Source organism: Anabas testudineus, chromosome 5 (genome assembly GCF_900324465.2).
Source record: "Anabas testudineus chromosome 5, fAnaTes1.2, whole genome shotgun sequence".
NCBI lineage: Eukaryota > Metazoa > Chordata > Actinopteri > Anabantiformes > Anabantidae > Anabas > Anabas testudineus.
Genome location: NC_046614.1, coordinates 12,882,552 through 12,903,062, shown reverse-complemented (window position 1 = coordinate 12,903,062; position 20,511 = coordinate 12,882,552). Strand labels below are relative to the sequence as shown.

Here is a 20,511-nt window from a genome sequence, read left to right as displayed (position 1 = left end):
GCCGCTCCAGTCTCATTCTCCTTTTTCTCCATCAGCCTTTTTGTCTGAAGATAACGCCCTCCTCCCTTCTCCTCCCTTGAAAAGCAGATGGCTCCATCTCTAAATAGAAACACACACGTGTCTGTGTCGTATGTCTGCCATGCATAATAACTGCGTGCTTAATCAAACACCAGCATTAAAGATTCAACTTGTTTATTTTAATTTAGAAGAGTTGTGTTTTTGGTAAGTTGCCCAAACAGTCCTATCTGGACTGGGAGTATTTGGTTATTGCTAAACCCGGTAACATGGTTTCAACAAAAACACAGTTTGAAATGGTAACTTTCTTCTCAACTTAATAAAGGTCTTTAATATCATTTAAAGCCTTTGAACAACACATTATACAAAAAATTAGAACAGAACAGAAACGTATAGACTTTAACAAAAGAAAGAAAAGAGACCCATGTAGAAACCAATGCTGTGTCTGACCTCTGTGATCAATACTCATGATCAGTTCTAGCTGCTTTACGTTTTTTTGTTTCGAAACCAAGAAACCAGAGCAGCTAAGCTGAAAGTGGGACATCCGTATTTACAGAGAAATGTGTGGGTTCAAAGTCTCACCGCCTATATGTCAGAAAGTTAGAGAGATGTGAGGGCTCAGGTGTAGCTGAAGGGGCGTTTATATTAAGGTTATATGTACTTAAATTAACATATTAATACTAATATTAAACATGAATCTTTTTAATAACTTTTAACAGCACTTGTATTGTAGATGGTTTGCACCAGTAACCGTGCTGAAGCCTTATTTTGACTATACTGTAACCCCTGCCTTTTTGTTTGTTCACTTGGGAGCAAATCAGAGCAGCTGGATATTAGATTTTTTATTTTTTTAATGTAAGGAATGTAATTACAGTGCACGGGACTTGTTTTGGTTTTTGTTCAAAAACACAATGATCTTCACTTTTACTCCAGAATTACAGTCACGATGTTCTTCATGACAGATAGACAACAACCACAGAGAGTGCCCCCACTTTGAAGAAACCACAGTGAATGAAGCCACTCGAAGAGCTGGGAATACTTAGGGAATAATTCTCCAATTGCTCATGGTTTCTCAGAGGGAAGGGCACACTTCTGGTGTGCGTGACCTATTTTTCCAAACTCATTTGTCAAATGCGGAGCTGCAGCTGGTGGTTCAGAGTTCCCTTTTTTTGTAGAAGAGTGTTTTCAGAAGTCCTCCCTGTCACTCACCGGTGTCACGTCTTGGCTTACCTGGAAGTGTTTCCGTTAAAAAAAAAAAAAAGAACAAAACATTTTGCGGGTAACATGGCTGCACGTCTGAAAAGGCAGTACATTCCTGACATGATTGATGTAGCAAAGTGGTATTTTTCCCTAAGCTCTGATTCGGAGCTCCCACTAAAAACTGAGCTTTGAGCCCTCAGAGCTGAGAGGCAGAGGGAGGCCCCTGGATGAAGGGGAGGGTTAACCACAGAGTGAAGCATGCCACTAGAGGCTGAGGCCAGGCGGCACAACATCAGAGGAAGAGAAAAGACTCCCCTGCACAACATTACTGCTTCCTCATCAGTCAGAGCCTACATATAACCATGTGGAAGGCTCGACTGACCAAATAACACCCTCAATAGCATGGAAACACAGTGTGTGTCACTGCTGTGGTTTCACCGTTCAGTCAGTCTGCAGTTAATCTGCCTGCAGTATCACTGCTGTGGCTGAAATATGTGTAAAACACATCCTCCGAACTTATTTTTTAGGGAGTTGTTACTTGCAATGACATGAAAGATGTCACAACATGTTGTGACTTACATTTCAGAAGTTCTCTTTTTCCTGTTGCCGCCTTCAAGTGCATTTCCCTCTAGACCTTTTGAGGACAAATAAATAAAAAGATACGAAAGGTCCTCTTGAGTGGACTAAAAGCTTGAATGACCTGGCCACATATAAAGAAACCTAGGACAGGTTATTTAACGCAGGTTTGTTTGAAGAATTCCTAAAGATCATAATCAAACGGTGAAGCTATTCAGGCACAGTGCTGCTCGTGCTTCAATCTCAAATGCTCGTCATTGAATTCTGCTGCTCAATTTTTACTTAGGAACTGAGTCAACATCATTGCTGCTGATGACAGCACTACAAAGAGGAATCAGGTTTCTCTTGCGGGTTCCCACTGACATGAAGGATCTGCAGACTGACTGGCAGCGTCAGGTTCCTCTAAAGAAGAAGTGTTCAGGAAAGAAGAAGAAATGAGTGCATAAGCTATGAAATCAGTTTGATCTCACTGTATGTTGCTAACATCACCACTAATGACACACAGCACAACCCTTTGCTTGCTTTTGGGAAAGTTTTTTTTTTTAAAAACCACTATAACTATCCTACAATATCAGTCAACTACAATCTAAAACATTTAAACACAGGGTTTCTAAGATGTGTGACCTTAAGACAAGACAAGATAAAATAAGTTAATGTCTAATTTTAACTATAGATCATGTGTGTAGTACAATTTTATCAGTGTATGTCTAAGATTTGACTTTGTTTGTTTTGAAATACAGTGTTGTGCAAGTCCAATTAACCACTGCAGCAGGAATCTTCTTTTTTTTTTGCAGCAGTATTCAATAAATTGAATGTATTCTTTGCTTTTTCTTAATGGACAGAGATCCGTAACCAGCTGGTGGAGCAATTCAAATGCTTGGAGCAGCAGTCGGAGTCTCGTATCCAGTTGCTGCAGGACCTGCAGGAGTTCTTCCGCCGTAAAGCAGAGATTGAACTGGAATACTCCCGCAGTTTAGAGAAACTGGCTGAGAGGTTTTCCTCCAAGATACGCAGCTCCAGAGAACACCAGCAGTTCAAGTGAGTGTCCCTCTGTGCTGTTGTTTGAAAGCATTTTCCAGTTTTCTTTCATTAATGTTGTTTCCTGGGTTAAAAATTTGTTATAATTAAGCTGCTGTCTCTTTTTCCATGTGTATCCAAATCACAGGAATCTGTATGCCACCTTTATCCTACAAGACCCAACCCTGCTGCTAATTACAATGCCTTGTTTGATTACAGTGCACAACTGCAACATGCAAAACATTATTTTGAATAAAACTCTTTTATGTTTAAATGCACTGCGAAGGAATCTATTGCAGTTGAAATGTCCATGATTCCTTCATGAGGTCTAGTGTGTCAAGCACTAAGAAGAGTATACAGTTCATTAAATACTTTAATGACTGTTGAAGGGTGGATGTAGCAAATTGAACACACTCCTGGTGCTCTAATTTAGCACTTAATTTTAAAAGGACAAAGCTGTGAGTAAAGCTTGATTCTGCTTCATTGTGTTTTAAATTACATCCCTTTTGTTCAGATGTGGCAGATTTTGCAGAAGCTCTATTTAAGGAATACATTCTGTCTGTGATGATGGGATGGTTAAAATAAAATTAATAACCATTTAAATTATCAAAGTGTAGTAGTTTAGTGACTATAATACTTACTAATTACTGGCTATAATACTGTGCTTTGGTGTTGGTGTTTGGAGAACTGAGACTAAAAAACATTTTTTTTTTTTTTTTACAAATAAATATCTGAACAGTATGGCATGCATATGTATTCTGCAGAAGAGAATTCTAGAGAAGAGAAGTAGAAGCACCTTTTGCTGCAATTACAGCTGCAGATCTTTTGGTGTATGTCTCCACCAGCTTTGCACATCTAGACAGTGACATTTTAGTTTTTTAGATTGCCCTGTATTTGGCTCCACCCATTTACTACAAACTATACAAAATCATGCCCTCAAACATGAAAATGGTAAAACTGCACTTACTGAATATCTCAAAGGTGATACGCAGTGGCAACTGGACTTACTTAAAGTTCTTGAAGATGTTTTGTCTCTCATCTATTAAAATATCATGCATGCCCAGTTGTCACTGAGAGCACCTTAGGGATGTCATGTCCTTGATGAATTGTTAATCCAGCAACAAACTACTGAATATCATCAGATCAAAATCAGCTCACACATATCCCCGACACGTTTAGATGTGCAATTCCTGAAGTGCAGAAATGTCCGCTAGTGGAAAAAAAAAAAACTTAATTGTCTACAGAGAAACCACCACTGACATATTGGTACATGACTCATGCAGGGCATGAAATTAAGCTTTGGCGCTGCCAAAATCTAGTACCTCAGGCGAGAAGGCAAGCTCAGTACAGTGTGTGAAACAGGAGCACTCACTCTGCGATCTGGCAGCAGATCTCAGGCATGAATCTCTACAAGGTCATACAGTATGTAGTCTGGCCCCAGGTCTTATTCTTGTAAATGAAAACACCAGGACTGCATTCCGAACATTTTCTAATTTTAGTCTCGTTTTTGGGTTAAAATGTGTAGTAAGAAGATTTGCTGAGTAAAAAAGTTACCTCACATGTTCAGAAATCTCTGTATGTTATTTAAAAATGGAACTTGACAGATGTTTATCATGGGAAATACAGTAAGTTGATGGAGATGTCACTCATCCAAAATGAGGACAATACAGTTAGTATGACATTAGTACTAGTGCATGTGCACAGAGTAGTGCACCTGTAAAAGAAAAGCACAATCTAGACTGTATCTTACAACACCTTCCTGTTTTTAGTTTGACCACTGAGCTTCCCTCAGGTTCCACTTCTGTCAACAACATGTATTGACCATATGATTCATCTAAACTCCAGAAGTCTGATTTAGACACTGAACTGTGTGTATGTATACAGTATGTACTGTAGATTGTCTGTGTGTGCGTGAGTGTGCGTGTGTGTGTAGCGTGGATAGGAATTTGCCAGGATAATTGAGTGCAGCTGTGTTGATCGAGGCATGCTTCACTTTGACATCCAAGACTTGGCCGATAGGAGACAGAGCTGTGCTGTTGCGACACAGTGGCTTAACCTTTGGACTGTACAGATGATCTTAGCAACACAAAGTGAGACAGGGGTTTGAAAAAACAGCTAATCCTCAGTCACAAGTTCTAATAATATCACATATAAAACTGTCATGGTGTGCAAACAAGTGTCAAGCATTAGTGTCTTGACAAAGGCCACACATACAAACAAAAACACACACACAAAGATATAGAATTTAAGTAAAATGAAACAAGTGCAACACGTATACAAGCTGAAGAGCCAAACTGGGTCATGAACACACCACAGTCGACTTGTGGGTGGGAGCCTATAACCCATGCTTGACATCTATAGAGGATGTAATATTCGGTACGAAAGTCAGTGTTACCCCACATACAATTTTGTTGTCCAACATGCAATTAAAGTGCGACTGACCACTCTGCCCTCCAAAGTGACTTTATAAGCTTCTTGTAAAGCCAGTGAAAGACTTGCACTGTGTGCCATGCACTCTTGGTCAGAGCAGGCGGGCAACCACAAATCCAGCTAATCAGCTGCAATACGCCCTTTAATGTGCCTTTCCTCCTACTTTAATGTAGTGAAGTTCATGGAGAGCCACCAAAATACCAAATGGGCTTAGGCAATACTTGTGTTCATGCAGGATAGAAATATTTGTCACGAAGCCCAACCACAGCATCAAAAACACAAAAAACAGAAAAAAAACACACAACATTTTAGGTCCTCCCGCACGACAGACAGAGCTCTTTGTTTGACTTTGTTATCTTTGACCTGGTATTTCATTTTTCCTTTTTCTTTGACCTTCTTCAACAAGCCTGTGGCTGTCTCACTGCAGCGAAAGCTGTAACGTATTAGTTCAGATTAGTGAATCTGAAACAGTTCAGTAACATTCATCTAGTCATACCTTTATATTTTTAAGGAAGGGATGTCAAAACAAAAGTCAACAAGTCATCTTGACCAGGGCAGATTTTCATATGTGCTCGATCTCGGCCTGCAGACTGTTGGCTGAACCCTTTCGGTGCAGATTCATTTGCAAGCTGAATGCCATTGTGATTTACAGCTACTGCAGCTACAGCTACACCGCAGCAACCCAACCAAGGCTCATTTTGCTCCCCCACTTTACTTCGTTTACCACAGTGAAAAGAGACACTGAATGGTTACTTAGCTGCTCTAGACTGCAGTTGCTGTGCCAGAGAGTACACCACTTCCTTTTTCTTACTTGTCCACAGCTTCTTAGAGACACCAGCTAACTTGAATTAATTATTAAGCAGATGTTTGATGGTATATCGAGAACGAGCTTCATAATGTACCCCAATATATCTACAAAGATTAGATTGGCTTCATTTGGCAGACAGACATATGCAGATGTAACATAGCACCATTACTAAGGCAACTCATGCAATATTGATGTAGACAATAACCTGTCTGGGAAAGATAAGACAGGGCTTGTAGTGGTGTTTAAATTGGTGTGTGCATGCATGCACTTGAATTAAGTCTTTGTGTGTAACCATGTAGACGATTTGGGAGGAGCTCGGAGAAAACTGCGCTTCTTTAGAGCCGCTGACAATTTTATATGAGAGGGCAAAAGTTAAAAGGTTAAACCGTATCTTGTGAAGTCTGGTTTGTTTAGACATAGTAGTTGATTGCCCACTGCTGCAGGATTATCCAGCTGGTGGAAGCCAGCATGCACAATGGCAACAGATTATCTGCTGCAGTTTGTTTTTCAAATCTGTCAAAGCAGTTTCTTGTCGACGTTCACGCTGCACTGTTTGCAGCTCTGCTCCGGTCCCTTCGCTTGTGCTGCTGAGAATGATCAAATGTTGGCCGTGTTTCTTCTTACACTAAGAAGGAACGGCTAAATGATGTGCAATCAGCAATGCAGAATATATCGACGCCCTGTGCCCACGTGCCCCCTTGTCTTTTGAAAACTGTGTTTGGCTTCTTCTCCTATTCCTTGGCTGTTTTATTGATAAGCAGCAGGCAGCCAGTGTGGAGGGGATTAAAAGCCTTCACAGAGCCGAGCCCTGGTTTGATAAATACACACTTCCCTTTGGAAATCCTGGCTCAGACACATCATAGGTTCGGGTTGATTAGATGTTGGCACTGAGTGCAGCCGTGACTAAAGCGTGGGCACTGTTCTATACAATACTTACTACACATAATGCAGCAGGATCTCCATCAGTTTGTCCTTTCATCAAAAGGATTATTGCAAAATTCTCCAACCTCCTTCTTTGTTTTCCTATTCACTTCCACTGTCTCGTCTTCTTCATGCTCCTCCATGCATTCATAGATTATGCAGCATGAATGTGCCTCCCTCTCTATGAGGCAGGCACATACATGCAGGAATAAGAAAAAATAGTTAAGACCATGACAGTCAGGCAGTGCAGGATGAGACAGATGTAATAGGATGCTAGAAAGCTCCACTCGTCTCTCCTCCTCCTCTTCCTCCTCCTTTCTCTAGAGACTATCAATGCCTTCTGCATGTTAATGATATCCTGTGTATAAATACCGAGGGCATGGAGCCTTTTAAAACCAATGCTTGTGAAGCCCTCTATATTAATTGACCCACAGGCTTTTACTGGTAATTAGCAAGACAAGTGGGTACAGGGTAGAGATGGTGGAATAAGTTTTGATGTGTGTTGATCCTTGGTAATAAATATGCATCTTAGAGCCAGTATGGAAAAGTTAGTGCCTTTTACCGAATTGATTGCCATGACATTTTGTATTAACTTTAGTCTGCAGAATGAAATCTGCTGACTTTCGATTTGTGTGTAAATACATTTCCAAATTGTGGATTATATTGGAATATTATCATTGTATTATTATATTGTTGTACAGTGTAGCATGAAAAGTCAAAAGCCTGGTGCTCCAGTGATGTAGAAGAGTTATTAACCTGAAAGGAAAAGTGACTCAAGCAGCAGATTTGTCAGCAGTATTACAATATACTGGAGTCCACCCATCCACAAGTACTTTTAATCAACAGAGGAGGGTGGAAGATTTACTTCTGTTTGGGTAAGAAGCTGAAGTGAAGAAAAAAAGGTAAGTTGTGCTAAGTGAAGTGATGAAGCATCTCTGACCAGTTTTAGGGATTAGCAGAGTAGAGGTGCCTGTTCCCTAAACCTCTCAGCCGGAGACAGGAATTATACACAGAAGAGCTGCTTCCCCTTACAGGCGGAGAGGTCAGTCAAGCAGAACTGGTGCAAAGTGAGGGATAGTGAGACAGTAGAAATAGGCCGTCCCTGAGGAGTGGAGGAGAATATGCTCTACATTAGATCCTGTGTTGTTAGTAAAACCTCAATCCTGCCTGTCTGTTGCATGGACTGTAAGATCAGTTCATCTCATTCTGACAATAAACAGTAGGTCCAGTTTAATGCATTTTTATTACGTTTTTGTTGCAAGGCTGCACTATATAATGGAGTGATGGCTGGATTTACTTGGCCTTTGCAAATTGTCAAATTACAATTACGTTTCTGTAATTACAGATGATTTGACTGAGATTTTGGGCCAATGCATTTCAGTTTTGGACCATGCTTAGTCTAAAATAAGGCAGGCAGAATAATAAATGGATAGATGATGTTTACTGCACACTCCAGCCCTGAACTGATGTTAAGAGGATGGTTTTCTAATGTTTGTATCCTGTTAGCCTGGTGTAAGTGTGTTTAAGGGCAGAGTTAAGTAAAGGAATAATGGGGAAAGCACTGTGGAGTAGATATCAACTTCATTAGATGTGATTAGCATTATGGAAGCTCTCTGAAGGGGGGCTCTTTGATGTGAGCACTGCTCATTGCTTTTTTTTTTCTGTTCCACACTGAAACCCTATCCCCCACCCTCCTGTCTCTCTGCCTCCTTAGCTCCTATTTCCCCTTCTCTCTTTGTCTCTTCCTCGGGTCTGCTTGATTGATTAATGCTCCGATAGCTGATCCAGACAAGGGTATGGGTCTGAAGGGATTGTGTGTGTCTGATTTTTTTTGTCTGTGTCTTAGTCTTTCTATTTGAAAGCACCCGAGGCTGGGTCAGTTTAAACTGATTATGCATCAACCAGAGCCCATGACTCTGGACCATTATGGTCACCAGCAGTGTAAGTTAAACCAGTAGATGCCTTACTATACTATAGCAATGATAGGAGTGTGGTGGAAAACAGAAGGAAATCATGGCGTGAGGGGGAAAAACACAGAGGCCGAAATCGAGCATGGAAAGAAAGAATTAAACTTCTTAGTGTCTTCTGTCAGGCTGATTATTCTGCAGCTACATGGTTCACGTCGTAATCATTTCAGATGCTTCCATCACACAGTATTATTACTGCTTCTAAAATACCAGAGACCTGTCCTTTGACTGGTTTGGCCTTGATTGTTTTTTACTTTGTACTGCATGTTAGGATACTGACATTACCTTTTCTATTTTTTTTTTTTTTTTAGGAAAGACCAACACCTGCTCTCCTCAGTAAACTGCTGGTACCTGGTGCTAAACCAGATAAGGCGCGAGAGCCGTGACCACGCCACGCTCAGCGACATCTACACCAACAATGTCATCGTCCGTTTGGCCCAGATCGGTGAGGATGTTATTCGCCTTTTTAAGAAGGTCAGTGAAACTATGATCCATCCCTCATTCTTCTACACATGCTGTCTGACTCATTGGGAGGTTCAAATACCAAAACAATTTGTTTTAAGCTTTTTTTTTTTTTTCTTTTGAGGAAAGTATTTCCATGTCTTGCACATATTTCTACATTTACTCGTTGGTTTGCCTGAAGTTAAACTTGCAAAGTACAAATTGTAACTGGTGAAATGAAAACCGGCTCTTTACTTTAATCAGGCCTTTCCTGTAGACTGATGTTAGCACTAAAATATCTGGTACCATGAGTTCTGTCTCAGCAGACAGTAGAAGCAACATGGGGAGAAATGGAGCTTGGTCTCCTCTCGCTCTAGAAGCAGCTTTACAGAGTTACAGGTCCTTTTAGTGTGAGCAATTTCTGGCTCACTGTCAGCACATAGCAGAGATGGCTGAGGTCTTATCCAAACATCAGATCCCATGTTTTCACCTTGTAGACCTTCCTGTAGGTGAGCTCCATTCTGCTTACAAAGCTTCATTCATATATTACTCACATATTGTGTGTGTGGGGGTAGTTGTGAGGATTCCTGTCTTTGTAAGAAAGAGAAATGTTCCATCCTTTTTGAGTCAGGTGCCCTTCAGGTAGTGTTTTTTTCTCTATTTGAAAGTGTGAACGAGCGGCTCTGTTGCTGCTTGTTGAAAACATATTGGGTGAGAATACATTTTGTACTCATGTAAAAAAAAAAATGTGATGAAGAACAAAAGCTTCTGACATAAACCTGTTCAAGGATTTGTAATAAACTATATGTTACCATGCAGTGCATGCAAAGATTGTGTGTGGTTCTCATTTTAGTTGACTGTAAATTCAGGTCAGCTACGTTTCCTAAAATCCTAATATTCAAAACAACCTTAATATTTTCTATAGCTCACTGGTGTCGTACCTCTAGTGAAAGGCTGAATGCCAACATTTCTGCTCCGTTTGTCTTTCACAGGCCGTATATTCACAGGAATTTCTGTGAGGGCTGTTAGAATATGACGTGCTACAGCTCTTGCAGTGTGTTGCATCACAGGGGTTCACTTGCTAGTTGCTCCTCCTGAGCCCCTGCAGTACATGCTGCAGTCTGTCTCACTTCAGAGCCACTGATGCATACAGATGCCATTTACCAGCTGCCAGAACCCTGTGAGGATTTTTTCTCATTTATCGCATTCAGTCCAGTGTTTGTTTGAGTAGGCATTAAGGCCTACACATCACATAAAACAACAATTCCCCTCTGTGTTGAGGTTTGAGTTTTTTTTTTTATTATGGTCTCCTGGGTACATTACTAAGCGTCATTTAGGGATTTCACTTTATGAGTTCCCTCTTTGATGATTAGTTTAATTTCAGACTCACAGGTAGCAAGTCTTTTCAGGCACAGCGATTATAACTGGGCAGGGTGTGGACAAAAAATATTAACGTTCTGCTCGTCAATCCCTTTGAACAGTGGATGGGTGTGGCGTGTGTTGCTGTGTGAGTGAGTGTGTGTGCTTGTGTGGACATATTGCTAAATTGCATGAGCACTTCCCTCGTCTCTGTTCAAATTCTAGGTGTACTAAGGTGTTTTTTTTTTTTAGCACAGCTCTGCCACGTTACATTGATCTGACAGAAACTGAAACTCCTCACATTGATCTGTCAAATCATATGTCAAACGACTCTTCTGAGTGAAGAAACCAGTTAGAACTGGTAATGTTCAGTGAGTGACACTGATAACAGATTTATCTGAAAAAAGAAGGTAGTGAGCAGATGTCCACATAAATGTTTGTCATATCTAAAAGCACATCACACACTGCACAGTTAGCATGCAGGATGTGAGGCATCCGCTATGTAGTTATCTGCTCACCTAGCTAAGTGGAATTAAACAGGGCTGCTGTAGCTGGATGGAGAGACCTGGCACATGTGGTGGATGTAATGGACATCATTTTATTCCTGTTATTATCTCTCTATATATAACTAGTTAAAATCTCCACATTCTAATTGTTTTTAAATGTACTTTTAATATAACTGAATACTGAGCATAGTATTTTCTTTTTTTGTATACATATCACAACTTCAACTCTGTGAAGTTAAAAGAAGTGTTACTTCTGTTTTTTAAGTGTCAGACCATCACACTGAGATACGCTGGTGCTGCTGGTGCATTTTCTCACCTCCCACACAAACAGATGTTATTACATTCACTCTGTCAGTTATTTCTCCTTCTAGTCAGGTGTGCCCCATGATTTTATTCACAGGACACGTGTGATGTGATGACACACAAAGCTGCAAGAACTTTACTGCTTTATGTGGCGTGTCTGTATCTACAACTGTAGCCAAAACTAATTGAATAAAAACTTGAAAGGATCTTGTTACATATACACCTGTTGTCACATGAAACCACACACACCTGACTGAACTGGGTTGTAGCAATAAATAATAGGTTCAATATTAACTTATAGTGTTTATATTGGTCTTAGAATATCACAAATTGTCTTCACCCTCTGATTTACTTCACACACATATTCAGATACAGTATGTGCACACTCTCTTCACAAATGTATTTAGATGTATGAGATATTGGTGAAAGGGAGACTGCACAAAACTCAATACTAAGTGCAATGTAACATGGTGTAGCCGCAGGACGTGCCATCACGTGCGAGCTATTCAACAACAAGTACATACTGTATGTGCACTGTGTGCACAATTATTAGGCAAGTGGGTATTTTGACATTGTAATCAGTTTTAGGGTAGCTGTGTAAACTTGGACTTAGTGAGCAGTTTCATTTTAGAGGTGTCTTTTCACAACCTGAAGTGCTCGATGAGTGAATATTGTGACCTGTCACTGGTGTTAGATGAAACAACAGGGAGTCACCAAAGTCACATTAGGGTTCATCCTCTGATGTCCTTGTATATCTCTATGGCCATCCATCAATAGTTGCTACGATATTTCTCCATGACTCACTAAAGTCGTACTCTCATCGTTATCGACTGACTTTGTTCCGGCAGGTCACTGCTCAAACATTATCTGTTTTCTCACTCCTGTTCTTTCTGCTTGCTGATTCAGAGCAAGGACATTGGGATCCAGATGCACGAGGAGCTGGTGAAGGTGACAAATGAACTCTACACTGTAAGTAATATTCTGTGTCTCAGCCCTTCTCATCCTGTTTCTCTTTCTGACATTTTATTTTATGTTTCATGTCACGTTTCTCACTTTTTTGTACTTTCTGATTTTGTTTTAGTATTTTTCTTTGTTTACTGTATTAAAGCAAACCACCACCCACACTTTCTGCTGGTTGTTTTCCTGAGGACGTGTCAGGGTTTTTGTTTTTTTTCCAGTATTTGTTTGACTGCTTAGAACCCATAGGGTTTAATGATGGTGATTGATGATGAAGTAAGAGAAAGAGTCAGACAGTTGTAAATAATAAAATAGCACATCACATTTCTCTTTGAGTTGGACACTATCTGGGCTGAGATCTCTCCAACATCTGGTGGTTCCTTTGGCTCAGTTCCTGTTCAGGGCTCAGATCATTGTGAAATACCTGTCTACCTAAACCCATGACTGTATTGTCCATTATACTGTTTGAATGAATGGTTTATATATATATAGGATTATATATATTATATGTTGTATATTATATGTTATATTATTTATAACATAATGTGCACTTCGTTTCCATAGCAACAGACCGCTCATTTGTTTGAAGTCACCAGTCGCAGCTCAGCTGCTTTGTTGTATTTGATGCTCTTACTTTGCATTGTTGGGATTGTCAGTTGCCATAATGACTAATTTCTTAACCTTTGTTGTTATGTTGAGGTGGTGTTCTGCTAGAATAGATTTGATCTGTCAGTTAAAAAAAACAAAACATGGCTCTCTTCTCTGAAGCCCTTTTTTTTTTTTTTTTGTTCCTTCTTCCATGCATCTTAATTTATTTTTCACAGCGAGTGGCTCTTGGGCATCCTGCAGCTGCTTCCCATATGTTTTAATATAAAAAGGCTGGTGAATGGATGTATGGATGGATATTTCCTGTTGTACTTACCAAGTGCGGTGGGCTTTAGCCAAAAACAATCCCACATTATTAATGTTTCATTGTACTTACATGTTCTATTTGGATTAAACTGCCAAGCCAGTATCTACAGTCAAAAATCAGTAGTACATAATTAGAGGACCTTAATGAAGGCAGTTTGTCTTCCAGGACACATTTTCCTCAGTATTTTTAAATGGGTTGTCAGTATATGAGTATATGAGACTGTGTTGTGCCAGATAACATAAGTAATAATGTTACATAAGATATGATAAATGTCTTTTAATTAACAGCACTGTAGCTACAGATTTTTCACTTTTTGTATCTATCTGCGACCATTTGAAGTTGTATTTGTTCTACAGTAATTGGTAATAACTGAAGAACTGAATCATTATTAATGGGATTTCCTGCAGGAAATCCTTCAGATTGATGAACGTATGTTATGGATAAGTACACATAAGCACACACTGTTTTGGTGCTGCATTGCTTTGAATTCTTAATGAGGGAGGCTTAGCACCCAAAACTGGACAAGCTCCAGGCAACTTCAGCAGTCTTCGGCCCCCTGAGGTGAAACAGAAGAGATGGCAGAGCTGCCTTATATGACTTAGTCATCTGTGCTATGTGATGAGAGTCAAACTACCAAAGGACAGTGTTGGCAATTCTCCCTGATCCTGCCATCTGTACACTTGGATGCAGAAACAGGCTGTGTGCATGGGATAATCAAAAGTACATTAATGTTAATCACATTCATACATTTTTTAAAAAGGACTGTATTATTTGTCAAATACATTTTAAAGAACATATTCTGCAGTTGGTGATCTTTGTGTTAATGAATGAAAATGCAGTTATTATTCCTTGTCAGAAGGTTATGCCTTCCAGCTTTTTCCAGTGTGGTTTCCAGTGTCGGCGTGTATTTCAGGTTCAGCGTAACATCCAGAAAACACTTGTGAATTGATCATTATTCTTTACTTTCATGCTTTTTTATCCCCTTTCCCCCGTCTGGCTGCGGACAATGCTGCATGATAAAACTCACATGGTCACACGTCTCATGCTGTACTTGGCCTCAGCTTTAGTCTGGCTAAAAGCTCCAAATGTGGACATATAGCCCAGGTTTTTCTAAATCGGAGAGCATGTGGGAGTTGCGTGAAACTTCACAGCTAAGGTGAAAACAAAAAAAACAAATGCCAAATATTAAATAACAGATATCAATTCCTGTAAAGGTAATATCATTATGCATTTTTTATAATGCTGTCAAGGGGAAGCTGGTCAGAAATCCTTTAGTTACTACTATTTGCTACGTATAACAAATATTGACGCACAGACAGGCTATATATATATATTTATATAGAACTGACTGATCTGAATCTTACTCTTGATCCTGAGGCAGAAATCATGCTGTCTGTTAGAGGAGAAAGTATTGTTTTTGATGACTGCACCCTTGTTAGTACTTGACAGTACAGAAATAGCTTAATCAATAGCATGGCCACATGGTGATTGCCTTGCGCTATTTTCTAACAGTTTTCGCTAGCTGCCAGCAAAACTAATTTTGCTGAAGGAAAACTGTGAAATCCTGTTTGGGTCCCTGGTTGCTCAGTAAGAGGAAAGGGAGAGATGGTAAGGCTGGGGCTGCTATTGTTCAAATATTATATGAAGCTGCAGCACAAGCATTAGGGAGAGTGAAAACCCTGTTGTCTGTGACTTTGTCAATAGCACAAAATTTGCAATGAGACATAAGAGCAGAGGCCTGAATATCTGATTTCCTGACTCTGCATTAGTAAATTCAGCTCTGTAAAAATCAGTTTTCTTTGCTTCAGCATATATTAATTTCCTGGCACACCGACTTAATCTCCCCACTGGGATCAATAAGCCTTAAGCTTATCTTATTTTTCTGATCCAGCACCTTGTGCCTGATGTCTGCTCTTCAGTCTCATACACAGTTATTCTTTTGTATGCGACAACACTGATTCCAAAACTGTGTCTCAGACGAGGGTGCAGGTGCTGCATTCAGTCATTCATATAGTCATTTGTTTATCTCAGCATGTGATCCCAGGTTGCAGCATGTTAGTAATGAAAATCACTACACATTCAATAAAATATCTCGCCATTAATAATTTGTATTATAAATAGTGAAAATCTGATGATTAAACTGACTTTACCTTCTTGAACATACTGTATACATAGTATCATTTTGTCATTTCACATATAGTTTTACACCAAAACATTCAAGTTCATTCAAGTCCTTGTCTTCCATTGTGAAAAACTTGCTATTGGACTTTTTCACCAGCTCAGAAACTCTTCTCAGGAGTTAAATAGCTGTAGGCTGTCATCAGAGGACTGTACACACACCTCCTGCAGACGGAGCTGAAGCTTAGTCTTCCTGCAAATTACTTTGTGTCTTTAGCTGGAGGTCCTGTAGTCAGATGGTTTAAAGTTGGCTATAAATCAAGCGTGTTTTAAGAGGAATTTAAAAGGAAATGGTTTGAAAGCCCAGGGGGTGTTAGCCGAGTTTTTTTTTGTGTAACTGTGTCGAAGCCAGGTCTTTTTTGGTGTCTTTATTTATTTTAATTTTCAGGTGTTAGAGCTCACTGTCACTCTGTAGTTGCATTGCTTGGAGAGGAATCATATTTATTCCAGCACTGAGCGGGGAATAAATAGAGCCTTCTCAAGTGGCAGCACTGGTAAATATTACTGTTACACCGTTGGATGTCACTGGAAATGATAGTTGAGAGTGACCCAACAGTATATGTGTGATTTTGTTGAGCATTTCTCTTAGAGATAAAAGGAACCCTGCCGCTGAAATACAACCTCAAGTTAGTATTACATCCCACCTGATCACAGGAAAGAAATAAAGTGCTGTTTATGTTGACTGTCCGGCATCCTGTGGTGTTCGTAGACATTTCTGAGTGCTTGAGATGTTTGAAGATGCAGCTCACATCTTGATGTCCCTTTATGAGTCTTGAGAATGAGCTTCCACGAGGAGACACTCTCTCAATGAGCATCTGGGACAAATTAAGAAAGACGCAGAATGCTTCATTCTTGTTTTATGGGTGTTTTCTGTCACTACAGTCTTATCACCACGGTGCAAGAGGGTGGAGGAGTTTCTGAGTGTCGAAAGTTTGAGTGACTAAGTACAATGGAGAACAAAGTGTAGATGTGAATACAGAGAGCAATGCTGTCACTCTACTCCACAGTAGAGCTGAAAAAGAGAAAGCATGGGGAGATGAAGAGCTATTGTAAAGGACGTAGAGGCTGGGAAAGCCACAGAGAAGAGGGAACGAATGGGTGGGTTGAAGAATTGACAGCCAAGAAGAAACCACACACAACCCTGGACTCCTGGATTCACTTAAAATGCTCCCCATGTAGTGACATCTGTGTTATCGCTGTATTGACGCCCTAAATTGATCCACCAGGCAACCATGAAAAAGCACAAGTCGAACCAGATTTTAGGAAGGGAGGGCAGCGAAGACCTTTACAGATGTGATCTTCTGACAGTGGTGGTATCCACATCAGTTACTGACCCAGGGCATGTTTATGTGTCCTTTTACAATTCCCAACCCTGACCGCCCCCATGTATTTACAGCTGGCAGACGCCTGATAAAATTCTAATGATTCCTTTCTACTCTCCACTATAGTATCACAAGTTTGCATTCAGTCCCAGCATATGCAAATTTAAATTGTCGTCACGTCTGCTCATAACCATTGTTGATGAAATGTGATGACAGTGTGCTCTGCTAATTGTCAGCCTGCTGAATTTGTTTCTGTCACGGTCCACATGCAGGTGATGAAAACATATCACATGTACCACACTGAGAGCATCAGTGCAGAGAGCAAGCTGAAGGACGCGGAGAAACAGGAGGAAAAGCAGTTCAGCAAGTCCGGAGATCTCAACGTGAACCTCCTGCGCCATGAGGACCGACAACCAAGACGAAGCTCTGTCAGGAAAATTGAGAAGATGAAAGAGAAGGTGAGATCTGGATGGCGTTCTGTGTGTTCACATATTTATGTCGTCCTTGTTTGCTTTGCTGCTCCTTTAGTTTAGCCTTTAGGTCATGTCGGAGCTTTTAGTTAGCTTCTCTTAAAAACTGAATGATGAGGTCTAGAGAAACAAGTTGTTTGAACGGGGAGTCAGCTCTGTTATGAGAGAGGGTGAGGCCGGTAGACAGACTGCAGGTCTGCAGCCAGATACGCACTGAGCAAACTCCAAATTGGCCAGCAACACAGCTCCTTTTCCATTTTATTCACATTTTCTGTTTGTGTAAAGTCTTTCATGCCAGCAGTGTAGGATTGGTGGTCTCCAGAGCACCCTACTCTAGATGCATTTTCTTTTTGCGTATTCTTCTGGATTCTTCAAAAACAAACAAAGAAACAAAACAATCATTATCTCTCAGGTGCAGGAAATCAAAAAGCTGTCAGGACGACAGCATTTCCCAGGCTAGTATCTCGCTGCCTGGCTTGGGAACTGTACACTATTTATAACAGTGCATGATAATAAATACTTTTCCCTGAGTGTTTCTTTTGTCTCACAACTCTGCATGCAAACAGGTTGGAAGAGAAAGAAGAAGAAAAATAAGTTAATCTCGTTTCTGCTAACCCAGGGCTGAAATTTGCATTATAATAGATTTGTGAAATTGAAAATAAAGTATAGTGAAATGCACAAACAAGTCACACAGTGGGCAAAAGGCTTTGCTTTAGAATTATGATGCAATTGTTGTATTACAAACAGTCTTAATCATCACAATACTAAAAACGATCTCACTATTGTTAAGCACAACTTTGCAGACTCAATGTGTTGAGTTTTATTTCAGTACATATTTCATTTTTATTTCTTTGTACTATATATTTACTATATATTTTCTAGGAAGAGTTTAACATTTTGGAAAATATGTTTAAGGTAAGATAGGAGATGATAAATATGTAACTTGAACCAGCAGCCAAATAGCTTAGCATAAAGACTAGAAACTGGTGGAAATAGCTAGCCGGGCTCTCTCTGAAGGTCACACAATAAGCAGGTTTGTTGTTTTTTGTAGAAATCAAACAAACAAGCTCTGATGTGCTATTTAGTGCGCTTTGAGGTTCTGGCATGTGGCTTTTTAAACTCTTGGACAAAGCTAGAATAGCTGTTTCCCTTTTCCATTCAGGAAAATGTGTATTTCCCAACATGTCAAACCATACTTTTAATGCTGAACACTTCATAATAAAGGCCTTGCAACTACAAAAGCGAAAGCTTTTTTAGTGTCTCTTTGTTAGCATCCACATTTTGCAGTCCTTTTGCTGTTGAGAAATGGAATAATGATGTAAACGCAGGCCTGACTGCGCCACTTTCTACTGCTGTATAGAGGCGGTTTCTATAGACCCTGTTTCAACAAACTCCCCGACTCTCTATCTGTCTGACGGTCTCAAAGCTGCAGCTGCCCGAGCACACACTCACATTCAAACTACTGTTTGATTTTCCTGCAATGAAGTCTTTTTTTTTTTCTTCTTTCATCTGTTCTGTCTTTTCTCCCCAGAGGCAAGCCAAGTACTCCGAGAATAAGCTGAAATGCACAAAAGCCCGGAATGACTATTTGTTGAACCTGGCAGCAACAAATGCAGTTGTGGCAAAATATTATATCCATGACGTCTCTGATATGATTGATGTAAGTATGCACGATGCACATGTGTTTGTTTACATCTCTCAGCTGGGATTTCTGATGTTGATTTAACTCTGCAGCGCTGTCGCTTTTCTCACCATCTGCTCCTGTGTCTCATTTGCTCTCGAGACTGTTAGTTGTTTGTTTTCAAAATGCTCTGTTGGTCCCAATAAATGTATGTTGCCATGACTTTTTTTTTCAGTATTAATTTCTGCATAGCAAACTTAACACCAATGTGCTGGTGACTGATTGCTGTTGACATGAAAATTAGTTTAGCGGTACTCTACAGAGCTACAGAAGGATATTCTTGACTGGAGATTTCAAGGGACTTCATCAGTGTTGACAGAATGATTTCTGCTTCACTCTCCTCAGGCTTGTCCTCATTCAGTTGTTTTTTGTTGATGCTGCTTTTGGGAGCTTTGCTGGGACAAACACAGCACGTCCTCGTGATTGTCTCTCAAGTGTCACTAAGGAAAGAAAACATCACCCTGGACACACACTTTCTATTGTCTGCTGTGTGGCCCTTTGTGGTCTAGAGGAAGCAGCTTTTCTATTACAAAAGAAGTGTTTTATTGTGAATAAAAACTAAAGCTCGTATCAAATAAGTGTTATTCAAATTATGAATTAGTAGAACCGCTAGAAAGTCTGATTACCAATTTATAAAAGACTGATTTATTTAACAAACCACTAATGGTTGGAATTCAGCCAAAGTCAGCTGGTGCGCAGAGGCTCTGTTTATGCAGACATGAATGCGGGTAATGTGGTTGGCACTGGGCTCGCAGCCCCAGTGACCTGCTGCCAGTCGGCCCGCAGACAAACAAACATATGAAGATGAAAAAAACTCTTGTTGACAACTTTACACAGTATCAGCGGAAAAGTTCAGTATCTGCTCCTTTTAGATATACACACATTTGATATGCATCTCCCTCTTTAGTTTGGTTATGGTTTAGTGGGTAAGATATGCTACTGTAAATAGAACTCAATGACACAAAATTAATGCAGCTAATTTAAATTTAATGAATGAAATTTACTATTGTAGATGATAAGGGAGTTTTTTAAAATAGTATTTCAAATCTAGTATTTATACCCCTCTGATTTTCATTCTCTCTGTTCATCTACTGCTATAGACTGCTGTGGCTGATATTAAATGTGTTCTCACTCTGTTTGCTTAGTTAAAAAGAAGCTAATTTATTCCCTTAAGTCTTTTGAGTCACTTTGACTGAGTGGTGCAATGAGGCTTGTGCACCAGAGTAGAAAAACTACTTCCTTGGTGCTAAAGAGCGCTAAAGAGCGTTTACTTAGTGATTCACAGAGCTGTCAGTTGCCTCGAGCCTCCATCTAAACCCCCTCACTACCATCCTCTGCTTAATTAGGTTACTTCATACAGCTCAGTGTGATAAGGCTCTGTAATTATCCTTGGTGTCCTACTGTGCTAGCTCCTGTAATTCCGTGAACTTAACCGGATGTAATTTGG

General features: G+C 40.0%; 1 protein-coding gene across 1 annotated transcript in view; it reads left to right on the top strand.

Annotated features, from left to right (window-relative positions):
- srgap3 (SLIT-ROBO Rho GTPase activating protein 3) overlaps positions 1 to 20,511 on the top strand; it is a 45,190-nt gene that overhangs the window by 9,265 nt on the left and 15,414 nt on the right. The window contains exons 2-6 of the mRNA XM_026349415.1: positions 2,634 to 2,829; positions 9,246 to 9,408; positions 12,450 to 12,512; positions 17,186 to 17,371; positions 18,915 to 19,043. Coding sequence (XP_026205200.1) covers positions 2,634 to 2,829; positions 9,246 to 9,408; positions 12,450 to 12,512; positions 17,186 to 17,371; positions 18,915 to 19,043 — 737 coding nt within the window. The remainder of the gene's footprint in view (positions 1 to 2,633; positions 2,830 to 9,245; positions 9,409 to 12,449; positions 12,513 to 17,185; positions 17,372 to 18,914; positions 19,044 to 20,511) is intronic.